General features: G+C 43.3%; 1 protein-coding gene across 4 annotated transcripts; it reads right to left on the bottom strand.

The window, feature by feature from the left end:
* Nucleotides 1–351: 351 nt before the first annotated feature.
* CDC25A (cell division cycle 25A) lies at nt 352–27,640 on the bottom strand. 4 transcript variants are annotated; one of them, XM_070575465.1, is made up of 15 exons: nt 27,378–27,640; nt 26,304–26,377; nt 25,083–25,125; nt 24,542–24,578; nt 23,962–24,060; nt 22,018–22,137; nt 19,062–19,133; nt 18,455–18,529; nt 15,200–15,373; nt 8,071–8,169; nt 6,308–6,370; nt 6,114–6,212; nt 5,017–5,147; nt 2,555–2,666; nt 352–2,328 (listed from the first exon to the last, which is right to left on the bottom strand). In XM_070575465.1, exons 1-15 carry the CDS (start codon nt 27,545–27,547, stop codon nt 2,188–2,190), a joined length of 1,509 nt encoding a protein of 502 aa, XP_070431566.1. In that variant the 5' UTR covers nt 27,548–27,640; the 3' UTR covers nt 352–2,187. The 4 variants fall into 4 exon arrangements, with proteins under 4 accessions (XP_070431566.1, XP_008542879.1, XP_008542878.1 ...); XM_008544657.2 differs by having other exon boundaries at nt 23,962–24,063; nt 27,378–27,639; XM_008544656.2 differs by having other exon boundaries at nt 19,062–19,196; nt 27,378–27,639.

Genomic DNA, 27,640 nt, shown 5'->3' with positions numbered 1-27,640 from the left:
GGCTCCTTCAGAACACAACTGAAACTCCTATCTCATTTAGGGTCCCTCCTTTGGCCTGCTGCTTAATCCATATGAATTAAAAGATCTCATAAGGCAATGTCAGTGGTTCACGCAAGCTATTGATGTCCCTATTTCATCTTGCAAATCAATCTGAATCACAAGTTTGTTTTAGGACTCAGGGTAATAACTGGAGGCCATCCCAGGCACCACTGAAGCCAGGCCAAGTAAGAGCCCTTTGGCCTCTTGAGCAAATGTGGCTGCCCCAGTCACTGGTTTTAGTCAAGTGCGGTCCCAGAACCTTAAAAGGAAACACAATTTCCTTTAAATCCATCAAGAACTAGGCAGAGAGCATGGGTTCAAGGTTGTTTTTATTTTCAGAGCCTGCAACAGTTGGTTAGCAGTGCTAGCTAAGCTGGTACAACCTGAAGGCCATCCCACCTCCCTTTTCTGGCATTCAACCAGCAGAATCCCTGCAAACAAGATTAGAGACCAACTGAGATGTGTCTCAATGTGTGTGGGGGAAGAGGCCTTCTCCCTCTCCTCTCCTCCCCACATATTTTTCTAACAAGATTGTTTTACAGCCAAATGCAGCTCAAACCCATAACACAGCAACCAGTTATCTCCAACATCACTGATTTCCTCCCCACCCCCAGAATAGGAAGCCAAGTCACGAGGGGAGACTGACTTGTGTTTAAGAAAAACTTGGCTACACCCCAGTGGAGCAAAGATGGTAAGGAAAACTGGTGCCTAAGGGTAGGGATGAGCAGGAACCAAACAGGCCTGTCTGAAATCAATCAAGTCCGCCCCAGCTCCTTGGGAGGTGTTCCTTTGAGACCCCCACTTCCATGGGGTCAGATGAGGGGCAACTGATGATGATCTATCACTCCCTGTCCCTCAAATTAAAACATGATAATCTCAAAGTTTTACCTTCAAAACCCACCACGCTGCCTCCTAAGAAACACATTCTAAACAGTCATCTCTATGCCAGCACCCATGTCCTTCTCCTAATGCCCAGGGCTTCCAGCCCCTCTCCCCACCCTTGGGTGGCCCAGCCAACACCGATTTGATACTCCTTGACTCATAAAATGACTGTTTTTTAAAAATGAAAATAAAAGCTATCAAAGAGTATCAGAATAACAGAAGGAAGACACTCAGCGTCTACTCCCCTCCCCATCCTGCAGAGCCCACCCCTCCCTGCCTCCTACTCTGGGACACCTACACTATCATGTTCCAACACTGACCTGGGGGAGTAGGGGTGGGGCAGTGGCAGCTGCCTGAAGTGCTTTCCTGACTGTGACTCCTAGACCAGCCAACATCATAGGGACTGGGGAGAGGAAGAGCGCGTCACCCCTCAAAGAGATCTCAGCGGCCTTCGAGGTAGGTCTGGGAGGTTTAGCTTATGTCCTGTAGCCACGCCTGAGTCCAGTGCCTGCTCCCACCAGTGTCTCAGTCCTTGGCTTTAGATAGCAGCAGCCCCAGTGCCGCAGCACCTCCTGGGGGTGACAGAGCTCCCAGTTCTCTGTCCCACAACTCTCAAGTCGTCCTCTCCTTCCCCCGTCCTTTGTTTTTTTTTAAATAAAAAACAGAGGTAGCCCCTGGGATGGTAAAACCCTACCTAGAATGGCAGTATTATGACTCAAGCAGTTAAATAAAAGTCTTCAGGAGTTAAAAAAAAAAAGAAAAGAAAAAAGAAAAGTGATCGCTGAAGTTGAATAAATTAAAGATATGGGTTATCCCACAAACACCGTTCCTTCCCAGGCTGTCTTTGGTATTTGGCCAGCAGCATTTCCATTTGTGTTACTTCTCTCCACTTCACTGTCCTGACCCTTCTCTCATGAGAGAAGGCCAGTGCCCAACAAGGCCCCAGGTGATTCATCCAACTGTGGGGGATGAGGAGTCAGAACATCTTGACCTGGTGCTCAGAACTGTGCTGTGGCACACGACTTCCTTGGCAGAATGTGCTGGTGCAGAAGGAGGTCATCTTACAGGGACAGAAGAGGCATAGCCAGCAGGATGCTTTGGGCTCCAACCTTAGGAGTGTGGGAGGTAGGTTTAAGGCGTGGAAGCCCCAGGCCTTCTCTCCAAATGTCACACAGCTGGCCCCTCTGCTTAAGTTTCTCTGCAGCAAAGAGGAAGTGGGGAGGGATGGAGGGAGGCTCAGGCTGCTGCTGTCTGGCACCACCACCCTCAGAGCTTCTTCAGACGGCTGTACATTTCCCTTTTGCTCTTCTCCCCTGCCCAGGTCCGGCTCTTGGTGCGGAACTTCTTCAGGTCTTCTTTAAAGTCCTCGTGGTGCATGGGCCGGTAGCTGGGGGGCTCACAGTGAGACTGGCAGATAAGAGGATGAGGTCAGGGTACACCTGCTCCACCTTCACAATCCTGCTCCCTCCCTGCCTGGGGCTGCAATGCAGACCTGATCAGTGGGTTCTAGGGCCCTTCTTTGTGCAGGGCAAGTCCACAGACCTCTGGCAAGAAATAGCCACGACCATGAGACAGATCCAACTGTCCAACCTGGGTGAGGGGTGGACCATGCTCTCCAGAGAGCTCAACTTACCTGGCATTTCAGGAAGAACTCCTTGTATCCACCCTTCAGGACATACAGCTCAGGGTAGTGGAGTTTGGGGTACTCATTACCCAGCCGATCTCTCTCTCGCACGTACCGGCACCTATAGCAGAAGGCCAAAGCAAGGTTAGCTCTTCCAACATAGAGAAGTATGAAGACAATCACACAGTGAAAGCAGTGGTTGTGGCTTAAGTACTTCTTACACACATCTTCCCAACTGTACATTTACTTTTAGAAACTGTCAAGTTGTGAGTTCCTGGCCATGTGTGATCTTTAGGAACAGTGTTCACAGCCAGAGCCACTGCCTTGTATTGGAAGGTAGACAGTTTCTCCTCCAACTTTCCTTTCTCTAAGTTAAACAGCCCTAGCATCTGACCCCTACTGGGCATCGCCCTGTTGCCACCCGCAGCTAATCTGTGGTGACAGCCTCTGAGCGAGCTGTCCACTGCATTCTCTAGCCCTGCCACATTCCCTTGCCTCCTCCTTGATGGGTGCCTCCCGTACCTCCCTCTATCCAAAGGGGCTTCTTTCTTCCTTTGACTTTGAAACAGGCTGAGCTTGCTCCTGCCTCAGGGCACCTATTTGCATCCTATGCCTGGACTGAATACTTTTCCCCATATCCTCACCTGACTGTTGGCTCCTCACTGCCCAACGCATGGTACAAAAGCCAAAACCCTTACAGTGGCCTACAGCTTGTCATCCCCACCCCCTGCTGCTCTCCCTGTCATTCTCCACTCTAGCCACTATCGCCCCCTTGCTGTTCTAACCTGCCTGGAGCTCCCACCTCTGGTCTTGTTCTCTGAAGCACCTTCTAACATATTGTATAGTTTACATATTTATCATGTTGTCTGCCTCCTGCCACTCTAAAATGTAAGCTCGTTGAAGGCAGGGGTTTTTGCCTGTTTTGTTCACTGCTATTCTCCCCAGTGCCTAGAACAGTATCTGGCACACAAGAGGCAATGGTAAGTATCTGTAGAGTGAATAACTCCACTCGTGAATGAACATTAGGCCTTGCTCAAATCCACCTCTTCAGGTGATCATGGTTTTGTACTAATGCAGGGCAAAGTCCTCATCCTTAGGAGACAGATGCTGAAGGACTTGGGGAGACAGTCGCATGTGCCAAATTCTTGCTGCAGGTGTGTGTGTATAGTTATGTGTGTGCAAATGTGGCAAAATATTAGCAACTGATGACATCAGGTAAAGCATGTACAGGGAAATGGTTTGAGCTTTGAAAAGGTTCAAAATCAAAAGGTGGCACAAGAACACGCCTGTGAGAAGTCTCTCTCGGACCACCCTGGTTGAAGCTCCACTCCTGCTGCCCCACCTGTCTCTAAGTGTCTGTCCCTCTTTGGTTTCTTAGCACTTGTCACCATCATCTTACGTCTCTCCACGGGAACCTCCCCCGCAGCAAGTCCTTGTCAGTCCGGCTCCCTGCTGCACCTTCTGTGCCTAACAGTGCCTGACACATTCCAGGCTTGCAGTCCTTTCTGAATGCACAGGGATAATGATGGGCAGCTGGTTGGCCCTATCCCAAGCTTTTCAATACCACCACTCACTTCTGACCACATTTTTCAGCACCAGTCCTATTACCATTAATGAGAGTGGAGGATGCTGTTGGAGCATCAGAATATTATTTTAAATCTTAAGTGAACGTTGTTTTATTGTAATTATACTTTCATCTATTTTGGCATAAAATATACCTTTGGGTAGTAAATTATAACTGGGCCTTAGACACCAAAATCCTCATAGAAGTTCTTGCTAATAAGGAGTGTATGTGTGTGGGGAGGGTATTTCTTTTCACCCTAATATGGCAGTAACATGAAACTACACAACCCACTACTTCACAAAACTTGACTTGACCTCAAGTTTTGCGGTGAGGACTTCACACTTTTCTGGCACTTGCATAAAGAGCAACCACATTGTACTTGAAGGATATCATCTGAGAACAGCAGCCCCATAGGTAGAACTAAGGACAACTAAGGACTGTGGGGGAAACTGGAAGAGCCAGAGTTTAGCTCAATATAACGGAAGGACTAACAGTGAACCACACCCAGCAGAGGGAAGGACAACTCAGGACTCGGGGTGAGGAAGCAGAGGCCAGATCCTCAGAGGATACTGTGTGAGCAACACTAGTACCACAGACAGCCTGGACTGGAGAAGCCCACCAGCTCTTTGCAACTGAAACTGTCAGGTCAGGCCTATAAACTACATTCAAGGAAGCTGTTCATAAAATCAATCAATTGCTAAATAGATAAGAATTTGAGAACACATCTGTTACACATGAATTTGTACTTTTATAAGACTGTGTATTTACATGATATGTGTGTAGGCTCAGGCATGGAAATGACTTGTGATGTCCAATAGGACGTTGCAAGTGTGAGCCATATACCACCATGTCCCACAGGAGCACTGTGGGGGCCACGCTGCAGAGCCCAGTTCTGTGTGATACTCACATGCGAGGGCCTCGCTCAGAAGAAAACTCGCAGTGGAACACAACGATGACGCGCTTGCCATCAGTAGGTACGATGGGCTTCTTGAGTAAGAAGTCTTCAACGTCCTCTTCCATGTGCAAGTTCACTGCCCCCTGTGAAGGCACCAGAGACTCTTGGCACCTGCACATCTCACACTTGCAGTAATGATTCTGCAAGAGTGATCTTTAAACAGGCACCTCAAATTCTGTTATGACTATGCACTTTATGAGTGGTATTTTTTTAATGTTTTAAAAAATTTTTTTCTTTTGAGGAAGATTAGCCCTGAGCTAACATCTGCTGCCAATTCTCCTCTTTTTGCTGAGGAAGACTGGCCCTGAGCTAACATCCATGCCCATCTTCCTCCACTTTCTATGTGGGACACCTACCACAGCACGGCTTGCCAAGCAGTGCCATGTCCACACCTGGGACCCGAACCGACGAACCCTGGGCCACCAAAGCAGAACAAGTGAACTTAACCGCTGTGCCATGGGGCTGGCCCAATGAGTGGTATTTCTGAATTTGGGGACTCTCAAAAGCCATAAGACAGTGGCAAACACTAACACTGTATTTAAAGTACCTCCTTACTATTTTTCAACACTATTTTATTGGTTAAAAGATTAAAATGGCACAACCACATACTGTCTTCCTGGGAAAGTTGTGTCCCAACACCCCCTTCACCAGGCAGCTTAACACAATTACAAGCTTAAGAGGCATCACTAGGCCCAGCACAGACTGGGAAATGTTGCCAGAGAATGGCTTCTCCCAGTCAGGAGCCCTGGGATGTTCAGGCATGGCTTAGAAATCAGTGTGTGCCACCTAGAATTGCCCTTGATGGTGACAGTGTGAGGGACAGAAGAGGAAGCACTTGCTATACAATGTGGTAGCGAGCAATGTAGACCAGGGAACATTCTTTCAGTGCACCAGCAGTCAAATGCCTTTCACACACACTGCCAGCATGCGAGCTAATAAGCAGCCAGGTGTTACCACCCCCCCTTTTAAAAAATCACAGATGCTATCTAGGGCTCCTTCTATGCCCCCCACGACAGCAGGGCTTGACAGCAACACTCAGGAATCCATACCTTAATGTGGCCTCCCTCATATTCATATGGGTATCGGCAGTCAATGATAACAAACTCTTTAATGAGGTTGGCAAACTTGCCATTCAACACAGATGCCATCTATGGAGAGAAAGCCAAGGAAAATTAACTTTGGCCACCAGCAACAACCAGATTCAAATATCCTATGTGCCGAAGGTTCCAAAGGGATGACTTACAATTTCTGGAGAGATGTATTTTAAATCCTGATGCTTGCCAGCAACTGTATGAAAAAGATAACCCTTAAAAAAAGGAAAGAGATACTTAGGAAATCTGAAAGCCTATAAATACAACCTTTATACCGCTTGCCTGCCTGGTAAGAGTCAGCTTTAAAAAACAACCTTTAACTTAATAGTTAGTTCATGCTAGTTACTTGTCTAGGCACTTCATTTAACATCCTGACATTTAATTTTCACACAAACCTATAAGGCATATCATTTCCATTTTCAGATACATCAAAGCTAAGCACTGTATCCAAGGTCAGCCAGCTAGGAAGCCAGATTTGAATACAGAAGCCTCAGGTAGTTTCCTTTTCCTCCTGCTTCTGTCAGGACTCCTCATCCCAGCAGCCTGACTGTGAATAGCACTGAAGAACACAGTGTGGAGTGAACTTCACTCATTTCCTGAGCACCTGCTATGTCCCGTATGGTGCCAGACATTGGAGATGGGAAAAATGAGGCCTGGCCCAGCCTTGAGGGGGAAGATGGCTACGTCAGCAATTACTCATGAGGGCGACCAGCTGAGTCAAGTGTTCGCCCATCCTTATGGCCATGTGTGGGTTCATTATGACAAACACAACCAAATGCTTCAATTCAAGCAGAAAGTTCCACTAGCAAGGGCATACCCAGGTTTTTCCTTGCTCTTCCCTTCAGACTAGAATTGTCTTCTATTTTTAACCCACTTATCTGTCCCTGTTCCGTCAAAACCCACTTGGCTGAAATATCTACGGTTCAGACTCATACCTTCCCCAATCCTCTAGCTGAGACAAAGCCCCTCTTATTTCTCTTAGCCTGCTGCTTACATTGCACTGACATTTATCTCAATCTACCATGTGGTAGACGTGGTTCTTGTCCACATGGTACAACAGGTCTTACTGACCATGTGTTAAATTTTTTGAGGGAAGGAACTGTATCTCATTTTGGAATCTCTGCCAAACACAAGTGCTTCGATAAAGGGGCTGGCACTGCTCATCAAGCCACGCTGAGGCAGCGTCCCACATGCCACCACTAGAAGGACCCACAACAAAGAATATACAACTACATACCCGGTGGCTTTGGGGAGTAAAAGGAAAAAATAAAGAAAAAAAAAAATCTTAAAAAAAAAAAGTACTTCGATAAATGTTAGCTAAATTAATGAATGAAAGATTCATCTGGTAACCTTCAAGTCACATGTAGTTAAACAAGCTACTGCTGACACATTCCCTGACCCACCCTCATATTTCACCTACAGCTCAAAGGCAGCCAGCTCCTCCCCGGAGCAAATCCACGCTAGGCCACCTGCAGATCTTCCTCTGGACTTCCCTGGGGGCCTTTTCCCTTAAAGGCCATGCTTCTCTGGACAATGGAGAAATTCAGTCTCAACCCTGAACCTTCTAAGATAACCTTTTGGTATATAGATTTGCAGTGAGGCTTAAGTTTATTTCTGCTTCTTTATACATTCCTGCATTACTGTTTTGTAATCAGAAACACAGTTCCCAGAGAGCCTTGACTTTGGGTTGGTGAGCAACTCCCTACCTGAAACCTCTGATCAGCACCAGTAAGGTCTACAGTTCCACAGAGACCAAGATACACCTGATCATGAGTTTGTCTCCTTATCTTAACAAAATTTCAAACTATGTCCTCTTGGGGGCACCCCAGGAGCCACCTCAGGAAGGCTGAGGGGGGTTCTAGGTAACCCCTCCAATTCCGCATCACACAGCCAGAGCAGCTCTGCTTGCAATTACCTTGGAGAAATCTCCTATGAGGTCCCTTGGGTCATTATCCAAAATGTTCTCAATGGTCCCTTTTGGGGAAGATGCGAGGGATAAAGATTGATGTAGAATCTGTAACAAGTCAAAGGTGGAGAGTGAGGCCAGGGTTCTGAATAGGACTTTTGAAAACATTCATCTAAATATGCCATAAGGAGGAGACTGAAATGTTAATGTCTATATTTAGCAAATAAGAGATTTTGCCTTATTTGACTGAATCTAGAGTGAAAAAAAGAATATGGGTTACTGACTAGGTCTACTATTATTTTAGTGTCTAATTGAATAATTTTTCCTTTTTTTAAAAAAAGGAGGATTAAAATTAGGGCTTAGCCTAAAAAAGCATGTTTTAGCTCTATCCACTGAGAAGCTCCAGGGGTGCAGTGAGCGCCCCTAGAGGACAGTGCGCTCTCTAAACACTATTTTACACTAAATGAAACCAGGGCTTTTTGAAGAAGTGATTGACTCCAGGTTGGGACAAGAAATGTACAAGATAAACCTGGAACACCTTGCGGTGGTAGCAAAGAAGCTCTCAGACTTCTAAGGACAAGTCAAAAGGGCTAATCATGGGGAGGTAAGGATTTCTTAAGCGCTACACAAAAAGCACTAAATATAAATAGAAAGATTGATACATTGAAGAATTTAAAAATCAAGAAATTCTGTTCATCAAAACAACAAGATTAAGTAAGAGAAAAGGTAAGCCAGAGTAGAAGACACATTAATCTAAAAAAAGACTCATCTTTGAAAATAAAGTACTGCCAGAAACGAGAGACAACCCAATAGAAAAATGGGCAAAAAACACGGACAAGTAACACAGAGAGGAAAATCTAGGACAAAGAGGAAGGACTACCAGGGAAATGCAAATTAAGATCAGAGATGCCATACACTCACCAGAATGGTTACAATTAAAGGGACGAACAACACTAAATACTAGTAAGGATGTGTAAGAACTGGAACTCTCATACACTGCTGTGAGTACAATCACTTTGGAAAACTACTTGGCAGTGTCTACTAAAGCGAAACACATGCCTAGCCTAGGACCCAGCAGTTCCATGAGAAAGGAAAGTGTATATTTAAAAAACAAAAAGTAAAATATGGTCAAGTGATATTTGACAAGGGAGCCAAGAATACTCAATGGAGAAAAAATGGTCCCTTCAATAAATGGTGTTGTGAAAATTGGATATTCACATGTAAAACAATGAAACTAGATCCCTACCTTACACCACTCATAAAAATTAATTCAAAATGGATTAGACTTAAATGCGAGACTAGAAATCATAAAACTCCTAAAATAAAACATAGGAAAAACTTCCCTGACATGGGTCTTGGCAATGATTTTTTGGATATGACACCTAAAGCATGAGCAACAAAATAAAAAATAAAAAAGTGGGAGTACATCAAACTAAAAAGCTTCTGCAGAGCAAAAGAAACGATCAACAAAATGAAAAGATAACCTATGGAATGGGAAAAAATATTTGTGAACCATGTATCCGATATGGGGTTAATATCCAAAATATATAAAGAACTCATACAACTCAATTCAAAGAAAACCCAAATAATCCAATCAAAAACGGGCCAAGGACCTGAATAGACATTTTTCCAAAGAAGATATACAAACAGCTCACAGGTACTTGGAAAGGTGCTCAACATTACTAATCATTAGGAGAATGCAAATCAAAACCGCAATGAGATATCACCTCACACCTCTTGGAATGGTTATCATCAAAAAGAGAAGAGCGGGGCTGGCCCAGTGGCCTAGTGGTCAAGTTCAGCATGCTCTGCTTCAGCAGCCTAGGTTCAGTTCCCAGGTGCAGACCTATACCACTTGCCAGTAGCCATGCTGTGGTGGCAACCCACATACAAAATAGAGGAAGACTGGCACCAGATGTTGGTTATGGGCAAATCTTCAAGCAAAAACAGGAGGATGGGAGACAGATGTTAGCTCAGGGTGAATTTTTCCTTAGGAAAAAAACCCCCCAAAAACCCCGAGATAACAAATGCTGGCAACGATGTGAACAAAAGGGAACTCTTGTATACTATTGGTGGGATTGTAAAGTGGCACAGCCACTACAGAAAAAAGTAGGGATGTTCCTTAAAAAATTAAAAATAGAACTACCATATGATCCAGCAATTCTACTTCTGGGAATACATCTGAAGGAAATGAAAACACTATGTTGAACTGATATCTGCACTCCTATGTTCATATCAGCAATATTTACAAGAGCCAAGGGGCTGGCTCGATGGCATAGTGGTTAAGTTCATGTGCTCCACTTCGGCAGCTGGGGGTTTGCCAGTTTGGATCCCGGGTGCGGACCTACACACTGCTTATCAAGCCATGCTGTTGTAGGCATCCCGCAGATATAAAGTAGAGGAAGATGGGCATGGATGTTAGCTCAGGGCTAATCTTCCTCCAAAACAAAAGATAAGGGGATACAATAGCCAAGACAAGAAAATGACCCAAGCATCCATTGATTGATGAATGGATAAAGAAATTGTAGTACACACACACATACACACAGAGGAATATTATTCAGCCATAAAAAGAAGGAAATTCTGCTGTTCGTGACAACATGGATGGATCTTGTGGGCATTATGCTAAGTGAAATAAGTCAGAAAAAGACAAATACTTTATGATCTTACTTATATGTGGAATTTAAAACAAAAACCAAAACCACCAAACTCATAAAAAAAGAGATCAATTTGTGGTTACCAGAGCCATGGGTACTGGATAGGGGGTGGGATTTGGGGGGAAGTGGATGAAAGTGTTCAAAAGGTATAAACTTACAGTAATAAGATAAATAAATATTAGAGATGTAATGTACAACATGATAACTACAGTTAACAATGCTGTATGGTATAGATGAATGCTGTAAAGAGAGTAAATCCTAAGAATTCTCATCACAAAGGAAAAAAATTTGTTTTTTCTATCTATATGAGATAATGGATATTAACTAAACTTATGGCAATCATTTCATAGTATATGTAAGTCAAATCATTATGCTGTATACTTTAAACTTATACAGTGCTGTATATCAATTATATCTCGATAAAACTGGAAAAAATTATACAATCATGTTAACAGCAGCTTTATTCACAGTAGCCAAAACCTGTGAACAACCATCTAAATGTCAAACAGGACAGATAATCTGTAGTCTGTTCATCTTAATAAAGTAAACACAGCAATGAAAACAAACCCCTGTGGATACACACAACAGATGATTCTCACAAAAACAATGTTGAGCAAGAGAATCCAGACATATATATGCAGTATGATTCCGTGTATATAAGGTCCAAACACAGGCAAAACTCAGCTACAGTGTCAGAAGACCGGTTAGTGTTACTGAGGGAGGAGGCACAAGGAGCAGCTCTGGGATGCTGCTAATGCTCTTTCTTGATTACAGGTGGGATTTATGGGGGGAATGTCTGTTCACTCCATAAAAATTCACCAAGATATACTCTTATTTTCATGGTTTTCAGAATATATAGTAAAATACTTCATTAAGGTTATAGTTTATTTATTATTATTTTTTTAAAGACAGTTTTGAATCCTTTGTTTTTTTTTTAAAGATTTTATTTTTTCCTTTTTCTCCCCAAAGCCCCCTGGTACATAGTTGTGTATTCTTCGTTGTGGGTTCTTCTAGTTGTGGCATGTGGGACGCTGCCTCAGCATGGTCTGATGAGCAGTGCCATGTCCGCGCCCAGGATTCGAACTAACGAAACACTGGGCCGCCTGCAGCGGAGCGCGCGAACTTAACCACTCGGCCACGGGGCCAGCCCCAAGGTTATAGTTTACTTTTGAAAGCAAAACCTCAGGGGCCAACCTTCAGGTTATCTCTCAGGTAGCCAGGTGTCAAAAAAGGGGTTAATTTGAGGATTAAAAAGGATAAAAACTGCAATATATAGAAAAACATCAAATGTTTTAATCCATGAGTTCATAATTTTTATTGAAAAACAACCCATAAGCCACAGTGCCAACTTTGTTAAGATGCAAGGTAGGGCATCATTTGGAAAACTGGCAAATAAAGAGATCCAGCATTCATCCTGCCTTTCCCAAGGGTGACCAAAGAGTGTGATGTGGATAAGTTTCTCTTTATAGGAACATTCTGCTAATAAATGAAGAAAGAATGATAGAACTGCAGGATCACCTTTTTGAAATCCTGGTTAAATGAAGTATTGAATCTAGGCAACAGTCATTGATGGCTGCCCAGCACATTGTGCCCCCTGATCAAAGTAAACAAAAGCATCCACGGAATATTCTTGTCAAAGAAATGGAATCTGAATCTGATTAAAAAGGCTTATGGGCAATATAGAGGGGATAGAAGACAATGTTAGAAGACCCCAAGGGACTGTGGGAACCTCTATAGGACAAATGACCTGAGTTCTTCAACAAATAAAGTGCAAGAGGGAAACGAAAAGATGGAGAGCAGGAACCCAAAGAATAAGAGACCTGTTAACAACAGCAATGTACAAACCTGATGTGAGCAAACTGAAGAAGCACTTAGGAGACAACTGGGAGAAACTGAACCCAGACTGGAAATTTGACAATATTAAGAAAATAAGAAGGCAAATCCCAAGAATGTCAAGAGTAAAAGGAAATGAATATTCTTAAATATTGATATATAAACTAGAAGCTTTCTGAATGGCAATTTGTTGATATGCATACAATGCAAATTTTCATAAAGGTTCCTGCCTTTTAACCTAGAATTCTATTTTTAATTAGAAAAAAACAAAATGTCCATCACATGTTACATAACTAAAGCAGATTATGAAATATAACGCACCAGGCCTACATGTTTTCATAGCTGTGATCTAGTTAACCTTTTACGATGACTGATATTTATTCAAACTTTTTCACGCTACAGAAAACATGGGTAGTTCTCCAGTTTATTTTATAATCCTTAATACCAAACCTTAACACCAAAATCTGATACAAGGACAGGATAATGAAGGAAAAACGTGTATACAAAAGCAATTCTAAATAAGCCAAATACGACACTGCAGGAAGCAAGAATAGTTTTAAAATCAGGGAATCTATGAACGTAAGCCAAAATATATTAAAAAGTTAATAAAAATGGAGTAGCCATAGCTAGATGCAAAACTATTTCAAAGGCTTTAGTTCACAGAATAAATAATGCAAAGGAGCATAGGACTTATGCCCAGAGAACCATGACTCTATAAAGACAAATCATTCACCCAAAAAAATAGCTAATGGTCAATCAGAAATGAAGAGATGCTCAGACTTCCCTGGAGTCAAGAAAGAGACACAAGATACTACTTTTCACATATCAAAATAGCAAAAACTTCCTAGGAATGGTAACATTCAGTGCTGGGGACACTTTGGATAAAGTCGTCAATTCATTTGTTTCTGGTAGGCATGTGCATTGCTGACTCCTTTTTAGAAAAATATAGTAAATGTACATAGCATTTGCCCCAACAACCTCACTTATTCCCCTAAAAATGAAAATGCAAGGATGGTGAATATTGTTGTAGTGTTGAAAAACGGGAAACGTTAATCAACAGAAAAATAGCGCATCCATAATAAGGACTCTCATGCAGCTATTTGAAAATAATTTACATTTGTGTACAGATGTATAGGGTGTTTGTGATATTGTATTAGTGGAGGAAGTTCCAAAATAACTGAAAACAAACCACACAACTATGAGTAATGGAATTCATTAACTTTAGCAGTTGATTTGATAGAATTAGATATACTGAACTTGATACCAAGGAGGATACTTATTTTGAATACAGGTGAAACCTTTATAAAAATTAAACTTTTGGGGGCCAGCCCCATGGCCTAGTGTGGTTAAGTTTGGTGTGCTCCACTTTGGTGGCCTGGGTTCAGTTCCCAGGTACAGACCTACACCACTGGTTGGCAGCCATGCTGTGGTGGCGACTCACATACAAACTAGAGGAAGATTGGCACAGATGTTAGCTCAGGGCGAATCTTCCTCAGCAAAAAAATAACTAACTAAATAAATAAAAAATAAACTTTTATTAGGCTATGATAGGATGATAGGTCAATTAAAAGGAAATAAATGAACTAAAATACATAGAACTAAGTGACAATGTAAAACACTACAAAGTTGTGAGACAAATCTAAAGTGGTGGGAAATTTATAGATCTAAATAAATAAGGAAACAAGAAAACAAGTGAGTTTGGCATAGAATTCATGAAGCTGGAGATAGCAAACCCAAAGAAACTAGAAGCCCCAAGAAGGCTGGCCCTGAGGCTGAGTGGTTAAGTTTGTGCGCTCCGCTTTGGTGGCCCGGGGTTTCACCGGTTCGGATCCTGGGTGTGGACATGGCACCACTCATCAGGCCATGCTGAAGTGGTGTCCCACATGCCACGACTAGAAGGACCCACAACTAAAAATACACAACTATGTACTGGGGGGCTTCGGGGAGGAAAAGGAAAAATAAAATCTTTAAAAAAGAAGGCCTAAGAAAAGCCCACTCTCCCCAGCCAAAGGACTAGGAAAAGGGCAGCCTATCAAGACAACTCTTAGAAAACATAATACTCTACTCTGGCCAAACACGAAGGAAAAAATTATGGCCCCACTCCATGCCTTGCCAGTGCGGGCAGAGAGTTATTAGACTTCCGCCTTGCCCAGCTGTAATTAAGTGTCCCAATCTTTACTCCACTGGGATGGTGTCAGCAGAGGCATACTAGGGAGCTTAAACTCCCAGTCCTGCCCAGCAATAATGAGACTTATCCCCGACCCTATGTGTCATGTCAAGGGAGGCTGTGTTGGGGAACCTGAACTTCTACCCCCACCTTCCCTGCAGTATCAGAGGCCTGCTAAAACAGATTTACATAGCCCACAGTCTCATAATACCCCAAAACATACAGATAAAATTGAAAGATCACTTGTCATACCAAGAACTAATCAATAGAAGCCAAGACACAGATGCTGGAATGATCTGAGAAGGATTTTAAAGTAGCCATCACAGAAATGCTTCAACAGGCAATTATGAACATGCTTGAAACAAATGAAAAACACAAATAGCAAGTCTCAGCAAAGAAAAGGAAGAACAAAACAGAAATTTTAGAACTGAAAAATAGAGTTATCACTCTCCTCAAGCCAAAAGGAACCAACAAAACCAACCTCTTGGGGCTTCTCTGGACTAGCTGCCTCTCCAGGACTGGCCCCAGCCATGCTCTTCCTCCGCTTCGTATTTCCAGGTGGGGACTCCTCTTGAGATCGTTCTGGTCTTTTCAACACTGGCCGGGCAGTGGAGCTACACATGGAAGGGGAGTCAAACAGCTTGCATCGATTGCCCTTAGGGGGTAAAAAAGGGAGAGACCCATCTTTCATTAAAACTTGCTCACTTGAATGGTAAAGAGAATGGACCAGGGTTTTCTGGAATGCTTTAAGATCCACCCTAAATCAGGCAACAGACACTGTCCATTCATCTAGTCCCTGCAACTCTCGCAGGGCCTGGCACATCATAGATACTCAGTACCTGGTGTTCCACGAACATGTACTAAGCTGACATTATATGGAGATGAGAAAGATAATCCACGCCCTCAAGAAGCTTACTGTCTATACAGAGTCCTAAGAGTCAAACTGTTACCTTCCAGCCGCGAACATATTTTTTGTTTCCTCTTCCCCTCTATTTTATTACTTACACCTTGCCCAAGCAGCTTGACAGGATTTAACACCCCACCAAAATCCATAAAAGGTGTGAGGTCATCCAGACTATACTATAAAAAAGAGCCAGTAAAGTGGTTAAAAACTGAGTTGAGTCAGAGTTTGCAGGGGGCAGGGGTACGCAGAGGAACAAGTGCCTTCAAAATTGTGTTCAGAAGTCCTTCTCTCCAGGCCAGCCCCGTGGCTGAGTGGTTAAGTTTGCGCACTCTGCTTTGGCAGCCCAGGGTTTCGCTGCTTTGGATCCTGGGCTCGAACATGGCACCACTCGTCAGGCCATGCTGAGACGGTGTCCCACATGCCACAACTGGAAGGACCCACAACTAAAAATATACAACTATGTACCAGGGGGCTTTGGGGAAAGGAGAAATAAAATCTTCAAAAAAAAAAAAAAAAAGTCCTTCTTTCTACTTGGTCTTTTTTTTTTTTTTTTTAATTAAAGATTTTATTTTTTTCCTTTTTCTCCCCAAAGCCCCCCGGTACATAGCTGTATATTCTTCATTGTGAGTCCTTCTAGCTGTGGCACGTGGGACGCTGCCTCAGCGCGGCCTGGTGAGCAGTGCCATGTCCACGCCCAGGATTCGAACCAACGAAACACTGGGCCACCTGCAGCGGAGTGCGCGAACTTAACCACTCAGCCACGGGGCCAGCCCCTACTTGGTCTTTTTTTTTAAATAACATCAGAGCATTTTAATGTAAGACTTACAAAGCCAAAGGAAATACAGGAAGATGTTCTACGGTACTTGGTTTTTTTAAAAACTAATTTCCCAGAGTCTGAGGGCAGCCAATCTGCCTAGTGATAGAGGCAGTGTAAGTTCAGCTCTCTAACCTCACATCAGCCTGTTCACGACTCAGTGTGCCTTGGCTCCGTTTTTCCTTCTGTGCACAATGTCCCTTCATACTCCAGTAAACCACTCTCTTTGGAGCTGATACTAAAATTTCAATGTTGCCTCTTCTTTGAAATGTTCCTAATAGTTCCCAGTGGAGTGAGTCACTTCCACATTGCCTCTCCCAGAAACCAAGAATTTTCTCCTAATTTTTCTGAAGTTTATTTTAACAGAATGTTGTTCAGAAAAGCAAGAATAGATTTCTTTTTTTTATCCAGAAGTGCTGGAAGTTTTTGGAAGAGGGTCCACTGCTTTCAACAGGGTCTCAGGGAATTATGCACTCCTCGAGGGCAGAAACCGCAATTCCAGCAGAGCCCCAGCTACTGTGAGGCTGCAATAAATGTTTGTGGAAGGAAATTTCCCACTGTGAAGGGCCCTTAATACTCATGTTCATGATTTCTAAAACAAATTTATAAAACTGGTAAGCCATTTCCCAAGCATTCTCACATTACATATAATTTTGTCTTTCAAAAGGACCCATGGCAAATTTAGTCCTCGTATTTGTACCAGGGTAGCTTATTTCCTCAAAGCTATGCATGTTAATCTACTATAATTTGTAAATAGCCTCAAGACTAGTTCATTTGTCCCATTTTTATAGTTCAGGGGCATTGATAGTTAAAAATGTAGCTATCAGCTTCTATGTATACCTAAAGGTGTGTGACTCTGAGTCTGTACTATGATATCTAATTTTCCCTAGGTGTTTGCATAATAAATGATGTGTAACTGTGAGGGCCCAGCCTTGCTTCTAACTTCCTGTTTGAAGGTATCTCTGATGGAAACATAAATCTTGTCTATATATCGATGGTGGGTATTTTCAATTAAAAAATATAAGCATTCTGTGAGTTACTGTTGCTTGTCTAGTGTTGTGCTAGATGCTATGGAGTATAAATAAATGAGAATGATCTAAAAAAGAAAGAAAATAGTCTTCAGACTAAAAAGGCTTTTTCAAACTACCTGGATGGTAGAGCCAAAAGTAACTGGTCCCTTCTAATCGAACACCTTATAGATTAGGAACAGATGCATAAACGAAATGCATCCTTCAAGGTCACAATAGGTAGCTGAGGTGGGGTGTAAAATCCAGGTGCCTAAATCCTGTCATTCCATTCAACCTTTGGCTGTACCCAGCTAAGGTGGCATTATTAAGGGCACACCCACACCATACCAGATACTAAGAAGACAGGAGACAGCAGCTCTTCTACCCTCCGGGTACTTAAAACACAGACATACACATACAAACACCCAACAAAATCAAGAACTACCTTAACAGTATTTCTCAAACTGAAAACTTTGGTGTCATTCTCATGGCTTCTCCTTTACCTCTATCACAGCCAAATTTCTAATTTATGAAGTTCCTTCAATCTGTTCCCTCCTCTTCACATGATTCAGAGAACATTTTCAGCAGTATTCTAAACAGTCACAATAGGCTCGTAAGTGGCATGTTTGTAACTGATCCCTCCTCCCTTCCAGTTAACATAGCTCTGCTACATAAAGTCCTTCAGTTCACAACCAGTTGTTCTCTGACCAAGAATAGCTGGGATGAACTAGAAATTATAAAAACAAGGATTACATGCATGTATATTACCCAGACTTTCGCACACACAAATGAGGATAAAAAACTTGAAAAACAGTGTGCATTACACCAGAGAACACTAGTAATCAGTCAAGGGGAGAGGTCCATATACTCAAAGACAGAATCTCACACGAAACAATTTTTGATGCCAGTGAGGACATGGACAAATGGGTTAGTTTTCTGTTTAGTCTAGTCCACTCTGTCCCAGAGGCCCAATTACTCAAGGCTCCCTATAGACACACCAGAACAACTTACAAGGTTTGTGGTTCTTCTCATGACAAGGGGAGCTGTCCACAGGCTTGCCATGCATGATGGGGTCTCTTCATCATTCTAAAGAAAGAGAAAAACTGTGTTACAAAGATCCACTAGAGATTAACATTAGTTTAAATGCTTTAGGTGTAATTCTGCCTAAGAATACTAGACAGGCTTAGATAGGAGGCATCTAATGTTCATGCGTCTTCCCCACTCCCCAACATTTTAAGGTCAGAAGAGAACCACACTTAACAGTTCAGATATCTGAACATAACTAAAAGCACCCCCTGTGAAGGTATGTGAGGAGGTATCCTCAGTCTCTTTAGATTTATGCCACGTGGCAGCCAGTCCTCCACTGTTCTGGTTTCATGTCTCTTACACAAAAACAGATTGTCAGCTCCGTTAGGGTAAGAAGGATCATCAGTGCCTTCTTTTGAAGTCCCCCGACAGGATTTAATCAGGCTAGAAGCAGAGTCTCAATAAATCCTCACCAAATGAACAAAAATACCAGCCAACTCAAGCCCTGGGGAATCGCTGTTCTTTGCATGGCTTCTCCAGGGGGTAGTTAGTAGAATGGATAGAAAAACACACACACACACACACACAGTACCTTCAGATTCTCTCCATCGAGAAGGTCCATGAAGCCATCATCCTCATCAGACAAAGCGGCAGTCACAGGTGACTGGGGCATAAAAAGAGGAATGAAATTCCCTGGTTCACTGCTATCTCTTTCATTTGAGGAAAGCTACAAGACAGAATTCATGGCTTGTTAATAAGTGATCAGCTTTGATTTCCTTGAGTGGGCCACTGGTTTTTATGAGGAAAGCATACAATATTTGTTACAAGAAGTAAAATTTTAGCAGCCGCTAACCAAAGGAAAATGAATCCCAAGATTAGTCAGGCCTAGTAGCCTTCACAAAGAACACTTCCCAGAAGCAATTCACTTTACAGTAGGATCTGGGCATCGCCTCTTGTGAAGGACAAGGTTTGTTTTACCAGGATTTTAACTGGTGAAGATGGAGCAACACGAGGGTTGTGAAAGTATAACAATCTGCTGGAACAAGGAAGGGTGAGAAGATACAAGTCTCTCCGGAGACCACAAAACGGCCTAGAGAATGCTTACGTAACTAGCTCTGACAGAGGGAAATAAAGGGTGGCCTGGTACTAGAAAATCTAGTTCTTTAGACTTGGAATTTAAATGATAGCTGCTTGGGGGCTGACCCTGTGGCCAAGTGGTTAAGTTTGCACACTCTGCTTCAGCGGCCCAGGGTTTCGCCAGTTTGAATCCTGGGCACGGACATGGCACTGCTCGTCAGGCCATGCTGAGAAGGCATCCCACATGCCACAACTAGAAGGACCCACAACTAAAAATATGCAACTATGTACTGGGGGGCTTTAGGGAGAAAAAGGAAAAATAAAATCTGAAATAACAGGAAACCAATGCTTAAGAGCGGTTACCAAGATCATCCAGCTCACCTGTTTGACTCCAAAGCCCAAGTTTTTCTCCCTCCTACACTCCCTCCCTAGGACAAAGAATCACTCCTGGAGTGAAAATGGGGGCATCTCATTAGGCAACAGCAACCTTATATTGTTTTTTGGGGGAAACTCCCATTACAAAATATCTATTTAACATAGAAAATTTAGAAAAACCACTCATAAATCTACCATCTAGAGATAACACTGCTAATACAAATATTGCTGATACTGAATTATTTCTTTTCCAGGTGCTTTCCAAAGCCAGGAATAAAGTTGAGATATATATCTTTTTTCCACAGTAACAAGGCAGTCCCAACTTAAGCCCTACAGATAATCCTTAAAATCTAAATCCCTTCGTGGTATAAATGCATTAATCCTCAAGCGGCCCTCGGGTTCTCAGAGTGGATCACTCACCTAGGAATCTTCGTGCTGCGCACCTACTCTGGTTCAGGCACTAGCTGGGCTTCACAATATAAAACAAGTTCTGGGTTGCCTTTGATCCTCCACAAGTGCAGCTGAGCACACTGGCAGTTTTTAAGCCAGCAAAGCCCAGGAGCAGGCAACTGTATCACAGGGCAGCACTTTTTGAAGGCTCACATTCTAATAGCAATTTTATGTGTGTGTGTGTGTGTATGTGTGTGAAGATTAGCCCTGAGCTAACTGCAGCTAACTGCCGCCAATCCTTTTTTTCCTGAGGAAAACTGGCCCTGAGCTGACATCTGTGCCCATCTTCCTCTATTTTCTATGTGGGACACCTGTCACGGCACGGCTTGATAAGCGGTGATAGGTTTGTGCCCGGGATCCTCACTGGTGAACCCCAGGCTGCTGAAGAGGAGCACATGAACTTAACCACTATGCCACTGGGCAGCCCCTATATAATACCAGTTTTTGTGACCTAGGTTCTGGGACCCCAGGTACAGATGTGCTATAGAAAATAACAGACAAATCTCTGGACAAGACCTAATTCTTACTCCACGATTCTTATACCAAGAAGTCACTGATTATGCTTGGAGATTAAAAGCAAGGATACGAAAGAAATACCCTCAGATATGATCAAAAGCCAAACCACTGAGATTAGTGCTGGCTTTCTTTCAGTTTGCACCCTCAGCACCTATAATTAGGGATGGCCAAATGACCACAGGAAACCCTGGTGCTCCTCTGGTCTTCAAGCACACACTAAAGATGCTTAGTTTTACCCAACTCTCTAAAGGTTACTGTGTACTTGGGCATCAGGAAATTTTGTTAAATCCCGGTCTTCTGTTTATCTGCGTCCTTTGGCAAATTGCCCAACCTTCCTGCCTAACCGGACTTTCCCAGTCTGTAAAATGGACTAACTCCAACTATTTCACAGGCTTATGAGGACTAAATACAAGAAAACATAAAAGTACTTTGTGCAAATGCTAGACAGAACAGCAATACTGCTGAACCTGAACCTCAGACCACCAGCCAGGTTGGAAAGCTGTATTTTCAGATGCAAGTTCCCAGGAAAACCTGGAGATCAAATGTGGTCATTTTGCTCAAGTTGGACCTCTCTAGTCTATAGCTGTCAGATCAACGCAGGAAACTTTGGAATGACAGTCTGTCTGGAAAATTAAAAAACCAGGGGCAAGTGGCCTCAAATACTGGTCAGGTAGCCTATATGCAGTGGGTTCACTAGACTCCATCATACTTCTTAAGAAACCACCTTTGGAAGAAGCCAAGTGGTCTCTTCAAACAAAATCACTGTGGGAAGCACCTCTTGGCACTCAGGATGCATTGTAAAGGGCAAGTTTTAAGTAAGACATATAATCCCACCATACATACATTTAGAGGAATGATGCAGGATGCCTGCAGATTATTTTCCCAGAATCGACAAGGTCAAATATTCCTTGTTCAAGTCCAACATTTCAAACATAGCATCTCTCACTCTGCTTCTGCCTGTCTGTTCTCCAGACACAGCAAAAACACAAAAAAATGTGACAGTCTAGTTTCAAAAGACAAAGTCAAGGTAAAGACAGCATGAGCCACTATAGTGTCTTCAACTCCAATTTAAAGAGGGTGCTTTAATTCTCTTCCCATCAGATCTCCCCTATGAAAGCCAGAGCACATACCATCCGAGCTGGGGCAGAGTTCTGCCTCTGTGTGAAGAGGTCTTTACCCTCCTCAAGTCCATGAGAGTGCAGGCAGCCACGAGATGCAGGTCTGATTGGCTTCTTAAACTCAAAGGCTTCCTGCAAGACAGTATAGTCAAGACATCTTCTACTGTTCATGAAAACCAGCTCTAGGGCCTTGGCTGTAGCTCACGTGAGGCAGGCAAGGGAGTGGGCACTGATCACCTGCTTATAACTGCCTCCAAACTAAGGGTTTACCCATTTCTGATCTAATTCCAACACTGGATCTGGGTAACTAAGAATTTCAAAGACTCTGTCAACAGCTAACTTCTAAGGCAGCATTTTTTTCTCTCACCACAAACACTTTCTTTCCTAACAAACACATGAGTATTTGCCAAGTATACAAAATACTGAGTTATAAGCTAAATCAACTTTCTAAAATCTAAAGTAAAATCATTTCAATATAATTGCCTGTGAATGAGAGCCGAAACTTTCCACTCTAGATTTATACGTTTGAGGGCTTTGTATTTTCCACCTTCTTCCTACCAATGGGAGATAATCTTTTTCCACTTAAAATTACTATATACCATACTAAAAGCCAAGGGGAAAAAAAACCCTACTAGTTTACTCAACAACATGGATGAATTTCACATAATGTTGAGAGAAAGAAGCCAGAAGTGATAGAATATATCCTGTATAATTCCATTTACTTAAAAATTAAAAGCACTTATAATCCTCCTACCCTAAAATATCCACTTAACTTGTTATGTTAGGCTCAGAGCAATAACAGCTAATATCAGAGTATTTATAAGCTAACACAGTACTAAGTGCTTTCTGTGCATTAGCTCATTTAACCATCAACCACAACCCAATCATCCCCATTTTATAGATGAGGAAAGTAGGCCTTACAGGTAAGTGATGTGCCTAAGATCTGGCTCCATGGCCAGACAGGACAACTACAGAGCAAGAGCTCTTTAACTTAAGACTGTTTCCCCTCTAGAACAAAGCTCCAGGGAACCCTGGGAGAAGTCAAGTTCAGACAGTGCTGGGGGAACCAGGCCTCAGTATAGCTTTGGACTATTTAGTAGAAAGCACTACGCAGAGGCTGACACAGTGTTCCAAACACTCAAGGCAGGAACTCATTTCTGTACTCTCCCTTAGGACATCTTGCAAGTTGCCAAAGGAATCACTGAGAGAGTTCATGGAGGCAGTAGGCTTCACACCAAATTTGGAAGATTATAAGGATTATGAACTGTGGCATTTTAGCAGAGAATGGAAAATGGGAGAAAACAGATATGGAAATAGAGTAAGAAAGAAGACTGGAAAAGTTGAGCTAATTCATTTAACTTTTGGATGCCTACCCTGTGCAAGGCACCTTGCCAGGTGTGAGAGAAAAATCAGGTCAGGGTGTTCTTGGAGTTTCGGACGGACAACCACAAGCTTACCCCCTGAGCTACCATTTCAGTTACGCTGAGATTCCCTGGGACTTGTTGGCCCTAGTCTTTCAAATACTGTCAAGAAGTGTTTTCCTAAGCTTACAACTCATCCCAGGATCAGCACAAAGAGGCAAAGAAGGCCTGGGGAGACCTTTCCAGATAAACTATTTATGGATATAATTACTCCTAAGAGCTACTATCTGAGCAACTCCTACCTGCCAGGAAGGATTTGAAATGCTTTATCTACATTATCTTATTCAACTCCCACACAGCCCTACAAGGTACTGCTATTCCTATTTTACAAACAAAGAAGCCTAGAAAAAGAAAGAACTTGCCAAGGTCACACAGCTAGTAAGCAGTAGGATCCAAATGCAGGTTGTTCTGAGGCCAAAGACCATCATGACTTTTGGTGAAGGTTTAGAAAGCAGCCCAGCCATTTCTCTGTGAGCCACTGACACTTGTGGGCTTTTCCTTTGCCCTAGGTTAGTAGATTGATGCCACAACTCACGTTTTCCTTGTTCTCATCCTGGTCAATCAGCTGAAAGACATCATGGTCAAGAGAGTCGGAATGGCTCCTCTTCAGCGCTGGGCTACACCCCAAGAGCTTCTGCTATCAGTGACAAAAGAAATTAGGGCATGTAAATGAAAATTCAATGGGAACTCAGTTCTCTAAAGAAAAAAGGAAAGCTGGAGGGAGGGCCTAGCTCCTCACACACTGCAGTAGGTAACCAGTGAATGTGGCCAGGGCTCCACCTTGCTAGAACGCGGGACAGAAGTTCCTACACAGCTTTAGCCTAACCTCACAAGGTCTATAGCACTCTCAGCAGGGATGTAGGGTGTCAAACCACTCCCAAATAACATCACTTGTACAAAAAGAACCCTTTCTGGTTTGATAAAACTGATAGTTAGAGATGGAAGAAAAGCCCTTAAGAGGCAACTGTTATTGAAGTTCTTTAGGTAGAGTGTTTATGGGACTAAGGAATAGCAGTCCTCACGGCCTAAATTACAGTCTACTGTCAAGGCCACAATGGTAGGTAAGGGGCCAGATAATAGGTATTAGTTCAAAATAAACAAGGGAACTAACTTACAGGTAGAGAATTTATCCTCTTCATGGGATTTTCAAGGCTGCAATGAAATCAGAAGGTAAATGATGAGAACAAAGCAAGTAAAGAGGTTCTCATATTAGCAGATTCACAGCGTCTAACCTATAGTTTGGGAGGAGACAAAAATATTCCCATTTTGGGCAAGATGGAAGAACAGATTTTTGAAGTCTTGTTCTCACACACCCACCCAACACCGGGCTTCTAGGTGAAAAAAGCAAGCTCAGGTCTTCTCTTAAAATATACCCGTTCTCCTAAGGCTATGACATCAGAGGATAGAGCAAGGGTTTGGGTGAGACTGGAAAAGAACCCCAAAATTACAGCTAAAATAAAGGAAGGGAAGTTCTGAAAACTGACACAAACCACGCAATCTCAAAAGATACCAGATTGTTTACAGGGTATACATCCAGGAATCTTACCAGGTACAGCTAATAAATCTACAGCTCCAGTCCAGAGGATGAAGAATTTCATTAAAAAATTAAGAAACCTTTTTTCTAAGCACAAACATTTAAAAGCAGTGAATACATACTTTTCTTTACTGTCCAAGGGCCCAGGAGAATCCAGACAAAAGCCTATGGGAAATTTAAAAAAAAGTCTCAGGGAATAATACATGAAATACCATCTTGTCATGAAAATAAACAAACAAATAAATAAAACTATTAATACTGCTTCTCTAAGGTAGCCAACAAAAACTTATGGCTGGGACTTTTGCCAGAATTGAAGCTGAGTCTCTATTTGATTGTCAAAAAGTTTATATTTGCTCAAGTCTTAATATTTTCATGATATATCTACTAATCTCCCTTTCCTTCTTGCCATCAAATATCATCAAGGGAAACAGGATTTGAGGAGTGTGAATTAAACCAAACCTCGTGACTGCCTGGCTTTTCAGATGGGGGTTACCCAGGTAACTTTCTAACGGTGAGTTCCAACTACGGAAAGAATAGGTCCCAGTTTTCTGGAATAGTTTGGATTTCAAATATTTTATCCTGTCATAATTTTGGGCTTTGGAAAATACAATTATGTTATATGACAAGCAAGGCAAGTATGTATTGTCTTCTACAAAATAACACCAAGCGAGGTGACCATCTCAAAGGCAGCAGGGTGGAGAAGACACTGCTCAGCATGGCCCAGACCCACCAGTGCCTGCCTAGAGCACACCTTTCCTCCACGATGTGTGTACAACCTTAAAGGAAGTTAGGTGTTAGCTCCTGAGTGGTATTCTCCTTTGCCACACTGCCACTAATGAGAATCCTATCCCTAGTTCTTAAGCAGCCTATATTTGAAGATTTTTGCTCTTGCAGTTCCCTAACCTAAAGTATATGTGCAAATACAGATGAACTCTGCAGTAACGTGAATTTATAAATTAGAATAAAATGCACTGGCACATTTCCTCCATAGCAGGCTCACTGAAATAATTTCATAATACTTTCAACAGTTTGACTCTGTACTTTAACCAATAAGATTTCTGGAATTGCCACTTATAGTGATATGGTTAATTTTACCCTATTACTCATCCTCAAGACCAAGCGCATCACCTCCCTGCAGACACTTGACATTTGTTTCCTCTCTTCACAAACTGTGGCAGGGGCTCCTCTGTACTGTTCTTAAGAAATCCAATGCCATGACTTCTGTTTACTGTCTCAACTACTCACCAGACTAAGTTCCTAGGTGGAGATGCAGGTTTCAGCAAATTTCAAGCATTGCTCCCACAAAGCAGACACATGACAAATACTGAAGACTAAAAGAATACCTGAATCAGTTGACTCGGAGGAACCCATTCTCTGCAAACTGCTGTTTTTCACTTCCAGTAGCTGTTCATACTCACTGAAACCAAGAGAAATAATTCTATGTATATATTTCTAGGACATAATTAAAAGGTCACACACAGGAGACAGGCCATGAGGTTAGCAAGTAGCCAGGCTGCCATCAACCATCATTCATCAATCATCATCTAGGCCACACCACAGAACACTTTGCCATCCAGAACAGCCAGTTAGCACTAGAGCATAAAAGGAAATGAGAAAGGAGTGGGTCGGCATGGCCTGGGTCACACTGTAGGACAGGATAAACTATGATGCCTCTTGGAGTATTTCCTGAAATGAGAGCATGTGTTCTAGGTACTGTGCTCAGAGCTGGGATGAAAGATGACTAGGACAAGTTCCTGCTTTTCAGAGGTTGGAAAACGTGTAAGACACGTGCTTACTTAGAAAATGGGATGTCCAAGATTGAAGGGAAAACAGCTCCACCAGAAACACTGTAGGATGCATTTCTTGCTATAAGAAAAAGTTGAGGGAGCTTTTGAGTATGGAAAGTTGAGTGAAAAGGCCTGGCCTCGTTATGGAAAGCATCGGGGTGGACATCAGGAATGTGCACGGGGAGAGCGATTGCGATGATTTTGTGCAAACGCCAGGAAACAAAATGCCATGTCCCTTTGTTGAGAAGGAACAAAGCTCACAGGAAACGAAGATCCTGTGAGGAAGTTCAGCAAAGAGTGGAAGTGAGCGCCTAGAACGGCCTGCTTTTGCCCCGTGGGGGTAGATTTCAAAGAGCTTCCTAGGATAGGGACAGAAGAAGAGTATAGGGCAATCCGAAAGAAGTGGCGAGCTGGGGCCGCCCACCCCCCCTACTACCGGGCCTGGCTCGGGGCTAAGGGGGACCTCTCCCGCTCAACATTCCGCTTGGGGGGAGGGTGCACATGGTGAGCCCCCGCCTGATGCGGGCGGGCAGGTCTCGCCCTTCTCCGTGCCCGTTTCCCAGCCTGATCTCCCCGAGAGCCGTCTGAGAGGCCAGCGGCCCGCGGCACTGCTCGCCGGTCCCTCCTCACCTGCCCAGCCCCTGCAGCTGGTCCATGGTGACCGTCAGGTTGGTGACAGGCGACAGGCCTCCGGCGGCTGGCGCGCCGAACAGCGCCTTCACGACGGGCTGCGACGCGGGAGGGGGGCTGCAGGCGAAGAGCAGGCGGCGGCGGTGCGGGGGCTCCGGGCCCAGTTCCATGGCGGCGCCCGGCCTCCCACGGCTCCCGCTCCCTCTTCCGCCGCCTCCGCCGCGCCCGCCCCGCCCCGCCGGCACCGGCCTCGACCGCGCGCC

Source organism: Equus przewalskii, chromosome 15 (assembly GCF_037783145.1).
Source record: "Equus przewalskii isolate Varuska chromosome 15, EquPr2, whole genome shotgun sequence".
Classification (NCBI taxonomy): domain Eukaryota; kingdom Metazoa; phylum Chordata; class Mammalia; order Perissodactyla; family Equidae; genus Equus; species Equus przewalskii.
This window is presented reverse-complemented; position numbering and strand designations above follow the sequence as displayed.

Excerpts from the sequence above, each read along its gene's own strand:
- CDC25A (XM_008544655.2), bottom strand. The coding sequence starts at position 27,547 with ATGGAACTGGGCCCGGAGCCCCCGCACCGCCGCCGCCTGCTCTTCGCC. Across the intron at positions 6,213-6,307 it reads AATACATCTCTCCAGAAATT|ATGGCATCTGTGTTGAATGG; the intron begins GTAAGTCATCCC and ends TTCTCTCCATAG. Across the intron at positions 5,148-6,113 it reads ATGAGGGAGGCCACATTAAG|GGGGCAGTGAACTTGCACAT; the intron begins GTATGGATTCCT and ends GTGCCTTCACAG.